Here is an 8,316-nt window from a genome sequence, read left to right on the forward strand (position 1 = left end):
GCTTGCAGGACCTTAGTTCTCCCATCAAGGATGCAACCTGAACCCAGCAGTGAAAAGTTCAGACTCCTAACCACTGGACTGCCAAGGAAGCCCCTCAACAATTTTTTTTTAATATTTAGGAACAATTTCCACAGAGTTCTTGGGAAAATAAAAACAAAGAGTTAGTGAATGACACTAAAGAAGATTAATGAAGAGTCACATCACAGAAAAGTAAATAAACACAGTGGAACCCTTGACACAGTATATAGTTACCCAAATTTTCTTCCTGTGTGGCAATCTATGTGTTTTTGTTGGAAAAAGGCACATGATGATACTTCTTCCATGCAGGTTAGTAGTTTATTTATTTTTTTTTTTCTGGTTAGCTTGTACTCTGTGTGAAAATTCATCTTGCTACACAGGTATGAGGTATGCACTTTTCTGACATATCTATCATGCTTTGAAAAGTTTACTGAAAAACTAGACAACATTTCATTACATTTCATCCATTAGCAATGAGTAAAAGGCCCTAAATGCACCCCCACCGTCACAGTCCATAGAGACTTTTTTTTTTATATATTTTAATTTATAATTTATTTTTGTCCATAGAGACTTAAAGTGCCCCTGGAACCAGAAGACACCTCTAGTGCCTGGAGGGATTCCACCCAGCATCTACATCCTGTGGTTAAGATGACCCAGCACCCGGGGTGTTCTTGTCAAAAGTCTGGGAGGTGGAGGCTGCTGGCTGTTGCTCACTGTTCTCCAAGCTGTGTCGGATCCCGTATCCAAAGTATATGATAAATCCTAGGAGGAAAATGAGACAATGAAAAGGAAAAGTAGGAGCTGCACCCAGTTACAAATGCCCAAAAGGCCTCCTTTTATGGTGGCCAAGACAGTTTAGGGGAGATGCTGTAGAAGAGTATTGGGTTCAGTCCCTCAAGCGGTCTCTTTATCCTAGAAAACTTCTTACCAATCACATTCCAGACTCCAAATTGGGCCCAGGTCCCAGAGGTCATCTGCATCATCAGGTAAATGTTCACAAAGATGCTCACCAGTGGGAGGACAGGCAGAGCAGGGACCTGTGGGCAGAGTCAGTTCATCCCTGAACACACCCCAGATGTCTGAAAGGGAGACCCTACCCCACATGGGTGAGAAGACCAGTCCTCAGGCTGTGAGTTCAGTGCCTGTTCATATTGTATATGTAAAGAACCGAGTGTGGACCAGGGAAGGGTTTTAACAACACTTCTTCCCTGGTACAGCAAAGGATGATTAAACAGATTTTTTTAAGTATCTCTTTATTTGACTGTACTAGGTCTTAGCTGCAGCAGGTGGCATCATTCATCTTTGTTGCACACACAGATCTTTAATTGCACCTTGTGGGATTAGCTCCCTGACCAGGGAGGGAACCTGGGCCCCCTGCATTGGGAGTCAGAGTCTTAGCCGCTGGACCACCAGGGAAGTCCCATTGAAGGATGTTTAGACCTAAAGCACACAGACTTCCTTCACTCAAGGTGGACACTTTGGGCACATAAGGTCACCTACCCTGAAGTGAAGAGCAGTGGGGCTCTGGGGCTGCCTCCAGATGATGACCGTGACCCCAGTGATGAGCAGCAGCAGCAGCACAGTCACTGCTGTGAGCACGGGGTCTCCAGAGAACACCTGGCTGGGCCACTGGGCCAGGATCAGGCTCAGGATGGTCAGCAGGAGAACTGCAGGGGTCAAGGTGGAGGAGAACAGAACAGGTTTGACTCCAGAAGCCGAAGATGTCAAGACCTTGGGCACACTCCTCCCCAAAACTTCCCGCATCATGAAGGGTCATCATATCTCCAACATTCCTCAACTGATGAGATACACATTCCCAGCTTATCTTGTCAATTTCAGAATACCACCAGAGAGAGATCCCACAGCTCACCAAGCAGTAAGGCACATCCATAGACAATCTGGCCAGACGTTCGGCTGGGGATGGTGCTGGTAGGGTGACAGAGACTCTTGAGAATCTTTGAGTTTCCCACTTCAGGTTCAGTGTCCAAAGGACTTGCTTCAGCTACAGACTGCATCTCAGTTTCTTTCTCTGTTTTCTTGGTCTTGCTTAAATTCTTACCCGGCTGATATCTGAATTAGAGATATTAAAGCAATGTCAAAGCAGCCCCTACTCATCCAACTCACACAGCCTATTCCACATTTCTGCTGCCTTAAGCAGAGCAGACATTTAGAAGGCGGCATGAAAGCAGAAGACAGTTCCCTTCTCATCAATCCCAAGTGTCCAAGACTCCCCACCCAAGGTGTCGTGGGGTCTCACCTGAGGACAAGGACAGAAAATGCCACCAGGGAGTAAGCAAGCAGGGTCCCGATGGACATGAGGTCCACCAGGTCACGGAGCTCGAAGAATAACGCCATGACCCCTAGAAGGAGGGCACGCAGGTATGGGCGGGGAGTGAGAACACAGGAGAGATATCCAAACTACGAAAATTGATCAAAGAAGGCATGGCCATTATTCTTTACCTGCAAGAATTCCAGAAGACAAGGTGGCCATGACAGGGGTATGGGTGCGGGCGTGGATGCAGGCAAGTCCTCGGAAAAGGAGCCCGTCATCTGCCATTGCGTAGATCACACGGGGCATGGGGAACATGGACCCCAGGAGGCTGGCAGAGACAACGAGGACATGTGTGGGGATGTGGAGAAGCAGGAGAGACCAGGGCATCCACTCCCTTGTCTACACAGGGCAAGATTTCTTGCTCTCTTTTTCTCTCAATCCCAAGGGCTGGGATACCTGAGCATCTGACAGTAGATGGGGAGAAAACCGTGACACTGACCTGGATGTAAGAGCACAGAGGGTGCCAACAGCCACGACATATCTGGCAGGGTCCCAGCCAATGTGGAGAAAAGCCTGTGGCAAGGGGCTCTCAGAATGAATCTGGTAGTAGGGCACCATGAGGGTGAGTGCCGCTGAGACACCAAAATACGCCAAAAAGCAGATGAAGAGTGAGATCACGATGCTCAAGGGGATGGACCGCTGGGGATTTTGGGCTTCTTCCCCTGCAGGATTGGTGGAAGTACTGGGTCAGGAAACATGCCAGGGTGAAAGCACAAATTCCCCTTTCATGTGGAACCTCCAAAAAAAACCCCTACACCCAAGCGCAGCCCAGTCCGTGCCCACACCCTGGATGGGACCATGACCACATTACCTGTAGTAGCAATGACATCAAAACCGACAAATGCATAGAAACACGTAGCTGCTCCTTTGAAAATCCCATCAAAGCCAAAAGGCATAAACCCTCCGGCACCCAGAGGACCTGAGCTATGGTGAGAGAAGGAGCAAGAAAGAAAGTGGGTGAGCTGTGTTCAGCCATCACTTCTGGACTCTTCCCTTCACACCAGTAATCCTGGGCTCCAGGAGCCCCATCACCTGGATTCATCAGCCCAGGTCTCTTTAGTCTCCACCACGTTCCCATCTCTGCACCCTCCTCCACGTGCATTACTAGGCCCAGAGAACCTCCTAACCTAGAGGAATCATTGGATCCAGATACGTTCGATTTGTAGTCCTCTTCCGTGAGCTTCCAGTTGTGTGGGTCTCCCTTAATGATTCCAGAGATAATGAGGAAGCTGAGAACCAAAAGGTTCAAGCCTGTGAACACTTTGTTAACCAGGGCCGACTCACCAGCTCCTACAACCAGTAGTCCTGTGAGAAAGATGGAATATGAGACATTCAAAAGTGGTTACGAGGGGCTGGGGTCCTGAGGAGGTGGACAGTGACTGCTCAGTGGGTACAGGGTTTCCTTTTGTTGTGATGAACATGTTTGGAGGTAGATGGAGGTGATGGTTACAGAACACTGTGAATATACCAAGTCCCACTGAATTGCACACTAATTTCTTACTGTGGCTATCATCTCCCAGTAGACAGATCTATCAAATCATCAGGTTGTACACCTTAAACTTAAAAATGTTGGATGTCAATTGTATCTCAATAAAGCTAGGGAGAAGAATAAAATGGTTGATCTAAAAAATAAATAAATAAAATGGTTGACTTTGTGCTATGTAAATTACCTCTTAATTAAAAAAAAACAACAATCTTTGATCTCAGTATAGAGGAAGAAACTTGTTGAGCTAAGTGAATGGTTCTCAGTGGGGTGATCTTGTCCCCCAAGCCATTGGCACTGTCTTGAGACATTCTGACTGTCACAGTTTGGGGGGAGGGTGGGCATCACAGGTGTCTAGTTAGTGAAGGCCAGGGATGCCACTCAACACCTGACCAAGATTTAAAACAACAAAAACAAAACCCAGGGATTTCCCTGGTGGTCCAGCGCTTAAGACTCTGTACCTCCACCTCAGGGAACAGAGGTTTGACTCCTGATAGGGGACAGAGGAGCTTGGCAGGCTAGTCATAGGGTTGCAAAGAGTTGGAGGTGACTTAGCATGCATGCACACAGGGGAACTAAGCGGCTTCCCAGGTGGCACTGGTGGTAAAGAACCTCCTGTCAATGCAGGAGATGCAGGTTCAATCCCTGGGTCTGGAAGATTCCCTGGAGAAGGGAATGGCAACTCACTCCAGTATTTTTGCCTGGAGAGTTCCATGGACAGAGGAGCCTGGCGGGCTGCAGTCCACGGGGCCGCAAAGAGTCAGACACGACTGAGCGACTTAGCACATACACCTGCGTGCACGGGGGAACCAAGAACCAACTTGCCTTGCAGCACAGTCAAAAAAAAAAAAAACAAACAAACAAATGCAAAGGACAGTGCCCCACACTTACAAATGATTCAGCCCAAACTGTCAGTAGTGCCAACGGTGGGAAATAATGGTCTATGTCTCACCTTCTTGTCTCTCATATCCTAGAACCTTCAATCCAGTCATAACCCTCCCACCATTTTTCCACCCCAAATCTTTCCCACCCCAGCTCCCCCTTCCACACCCCGCTCTTCCCATCGTATCAGTGACCCCTGTCTTACCCGTGAGCAGCAGCACCAGGCCCAGTGCGAAGAAGTCTGGGTACTTGGCCAAGAAGTGGGGCACATTCAGAGAGAAAGTTCCCTGTAATGCCTGAGAGATGTGGCCCCCTATCAAGCTGTCAAAGGCGGAGCTCCAGGCCCTGGACACACTGGCGGTACCTGCCGGAGCAGAAGATAGAACATTCATTAGCAAACATTCATTGAACCCCTACCTGGTGTCACGGGATGTCTTTGGGCAGGGGGAAGGGCTGGGGAGAAACAGACAAAATGTTCTAATCTCAAAGAGATTCTTTTCACCGGTTGGGAAGAGTAGACTTGGATGATCCAACTGTTTAATGTTATGTGAAAAAGAAAAGAAAAAGAAAAGAAAACAGGTCATTGGGAGCAGGAGGTCTGGGAGATGAGGGTTGAAATTTTCAATCAAGTAGCAGAGGGAAATCCTGTGAAGGCAACAGCTGAACAAAGACCCTAGATATGGTAAAGGATGAGCCTGTGGGCCCTGCCTCCCTCTCATGCACTTCCTGCAGTTCCCTGCCCTTCTTTGTTCTGGGTCCATCCTTTAAAGACAACAGGAGAGAAGAAGGGAGCTATGAGGTTTGCCTGCCTCTATGACCCACGTCTCCCTGCCACCACCAAGGTGGATAGTAAGTTCTCATGAAATAGTGAAGACCTAAATCCCTGCTCCTAGTTTCTTCATCTTAAGCCCCACACCTCCCCCCTCCCCCCTGACTCACCGATGACATAGGACAATATAAGATTCCAGCCAGTGATAAAGGCACATAGCTGTCCCACGGTGACATAGCTGTAGAGATACGCAGAACCGGAGCCAGGTACCCGGGCCCCAAACTCGGCATAGCAGATCCCAGACAACATGGAAGACAGGGCGGCCACCAGGAAGCAGATGACGATCGCTGGTCCAGCTTTTTCCCTGGCCACCTCTCCAGCCAGGATGTACACACCGGCCCCCAGGGTGCTGCCCACACCCAAGGCCACCAGGTCGAGGGTGTTCAGACAACGAGACAGGCGACTCTCAGACTCCTCTATGGGCTCCAGTGGCCTCCTGCGGACCAGCTTCTGAACAAACTGGCGAACACACTGACGCAGCATCCTAGATGGAGTTGAGGAGGTTACGGTCTGCTGAGAAAACAAGACAGGAAGTCATCAAGCAGGTCCATCTGCCCTTGGCCCTGGGAGTCCAATTCCACGGAGCAATGGGGTGTGAGGGGCAGGCGGTGAAAGGACACATGGGCAAGTTCTCATCCCTGAGCATTGCTTTTTTTCAAACATAAAGGAGACTTCTGATATGCTTCAAAGTTACTGGAAGTGTTGCTTGAAGAGAAGTGCGAGGGAGAAGAATACGTCTCCATAAACATGCCACTTTGCCTTGTGGATTGTTTTGAGCTGAAGGCAATTAAGACCCAGAAGATTCAGAAAAATCTTGCTTAGGCTTAAGTTAGTCTCCCTTAACTGATAAAAATCATTTAGATTAGGGAGTCTATGGCAGGAAGAGAGCTGTTACCAGAGATAACTCTTTATCTCAGAAACACTTACCTGAGTAGCAATCATTTATTTACCAACCTTCCCATCTTTCTGCGGGTTCTCTTCCCCTTGAAGCCCCAGATCCCCACCCTCTTCTCCTTAGCTCAGGGGAGCCTTTAAACCTCAATTGCTCGTCTGTGAAGCTCAGAGTATTTATGGGACTCCCATACATAGGAGTTTATTTAATCTGTCTTGTATAAATTTAATGATTAGAACCGGCAAAGAACCTACAAAGAAAAGCTTCCCACCCCCGCACAGAAGCAAATGGTGGCAACCCACTCCAGTATTCTTGCCTGGAGAATTCCACGGACAGAGGAACCTGGTGAGCTACAGTCCACGGGGTCACAAAGAGTCAGACATGACTGAGACTCACACACACAGAGGAGCAAAATCTTTCAACAAAGAGCCTGGCACACAGTAGCTGCTTAAATGGTATTAGCTAAATGGGTAAGAATGCTGGATTTTTCTTTTGTTTTTTAATCTTTTGGCCCTGCAGCATAGTTTGTGGGATCTAAGTTCCCTGACCAAGGCTCAAACCCACGCCGTTTTCACTGGTAGCACTGAGTCTTAACCACTGGACCACCAGGGAGACCCCAAGAATGTTTATTTTTAAAGCAAAATCAGCCAGCTCTGCTGGTTCAAATCTGGCACTGTGATGTGTGGCTTGTTTGACTTCCCACAAGCTACAGACTGCTGTATGTGCTCTACGTGTCCTCCTTTCTCCTATGAAACAGAGAAATTATTACCATCATTATTCCCCCCCTTCCCTATTATGTGTGATATGACAGTTGAAGGGGCTCAGTGATCAGAGCAATGAAACCAAGTCCCCCAGCAACCGAGTTCCCCTGCTGACTTTATGATTCATCTCTCCATCCAAAACTTTACTCTGGTCCCAGTCCTATTCCCCTTGGGGAACCAAAAAAAAGGAGGCCCAGGGGGTAAAGACTAGGGGGAAGAGATTGTTAGGCAGTTTGGGATGGACATGCACACACTGCTGTATTTAAAATGGATAATCAACAAGACTCTACTGTATAGCTGCTCAGTGTTACCTGGCAGCCTGGATGGGAGGGGAGTTTGGGGAAGAATGGATACATGTGTATGAATGGTTGAGTCCCTTTGTCTACCTGAAACTATTACATTGTTAATCAGCTATATTCCAATAAAAAAGCTTTTTAAAAAAAAAGGAAAAAAGGAGGGATTCAACTCAAGGAGGACAGTGCAGAATGCTTCCGGTACAAAACTCTCTCCATCCTCTCATTTGTTTGTAGACAAAGGATTTAACCTCCGTGGTCTCACCTGAGTTCCAAAATGCAGATTCCACAGTACTAATTAGAGAAGTGATAGAAACAGAGGAAAAGTAGCACCAAATAGTCTCCAAGGGAAAAACAGCTTGATGTTCTTATTTGTTTCCCAGGCTCTAGGTAAATAACGCGGTGACTCAACCATTGTTTTTGCTCTCCTAGAAAGAAGTTGAGGGATTGCAGAGATCTAGATTTGCTAGTTTACCTTGCAGCAAACACACAGATCAACCACAATCGCCAATGACCCACTGAATCACAGAAACGCTGTAAGGAAATCACAAAGACCGCCTCCTTCCTGGGCTCCCCAGGTGGCTCAGTGGTAAAGAATCCACCTGCCAAAGAAAGAGACGATTGTTCCCTGCCTGGGTCAAGAAGATGCCCTGGAGGAGGAAATGGCAACCGGCTTCAGTATTCTTGCCTGGAGAATTCCGTTGACACAGGAGCCAGAGTCAGACACGACTGAGTGATTAAGCAGACTATGTGTCAGGCACAAGATTCCACACAAGTCTCACACTCTACCCATCTCTACACCAAGGATCCCCAAACCTGAAGCTTT

The 8,316-nt window shown here is 47.8% G+C and overlaps 1 protein-coding gene across 3 annotated transcripts; it reads right to left on the minus strand.

The window, feature by feature from the left end:
* Positions 1–429: 429 nt before the first annotated feature.
* LOC110145171 (cationic amino acid transporter 3-like) lies at positions 430–6,042 on the minus strand. Of its 3 annotated transcripts, none has more exons than XM_020905367.2 (11): positions 5,655–6,042; positions 4,921–5,079; positions 3,478–3,655; positions 3,162–3,274; positions 2,790–3,012; positions 2,479–2,618; positions 2,276–2,378; positions 1,889–2,088; positions 1,519–1,685; positions 947–1,055; positions 430–780 (listed from the first exon to the last, which is right to left on the minus strand). In XM_020905367.2, exons 1-11 carry the CDS (start codon positions 6,025–6,027, stop codon positions 662–664), a joined length of 1,884 nt encoding a protein of 627 aa, XP_020761026.2. In that variant the 5' UTR covers positions 6,028–6,042; the 3' UTR covers positions 430–661. The 3 variants fall into 3 exon arrangements, with proteins under 3 accessions (XP_020761026.2, XP_020761028.2, XP_020761027.2); XM_020905369.2 differs by lacking the exon at positions 5,655–6,042 and adding an exon at positions 5,525–5,628; XM_020905368.2 differs by lacking the exon at positions 5,655–6,042 and adding an exon at positions 5,218–5,610.
* Between the last annotated feature and the right edge of the window lie 2,274 nt (positions 6,043–8,316).

Source organism: Odocoileus virginianus, unplaced genomic scaffold (genome assembly GCF_023699985.2).
Source record: "Odocoileus virginianus isolate 20LAN1187 ecotype Illinois unplaced genomic scaffold, Ovbor_1.2 Unplaced_Scaffold_36, whole genome shotgun sequence".
Taxonomy (NCBI): domain Eukaryota; kingdom Metazoa; phylum Chordata; class Mammalia; order Artiodactyla; family Cervidae; genus Odocoileus; species Odocoileus virginianus.

What these genes read in the sequence shown, in the direction of transcription:
- LOC110145171 (XM_020905367.2), bottom strand. Translation starts at nt 6,027, where the DNA reads ATGCTGCGTCAGTGTGTTCGCCAGTTTGTTCAGAAGCTGGTCCGCAGG. An exon ending in CTCTGTGCTCTTACATCCAG is followed by an intron (nt 2,619 to 2,789) that starts GTCAGTGTCACG and finishes TGTCTCTGCCAG; the next exon opens with CCTCCTGGGGTCCATGTTCC. An exon ending in GTCTTCTGGAATTCTTGCAG is followed by an intron (nt 2,379 to 2,478) that starts GTAAAGAATAAT and finishes CCCTCCTTCTAG; the next exon opens with GGGTCATGGCGTTATTCTTC.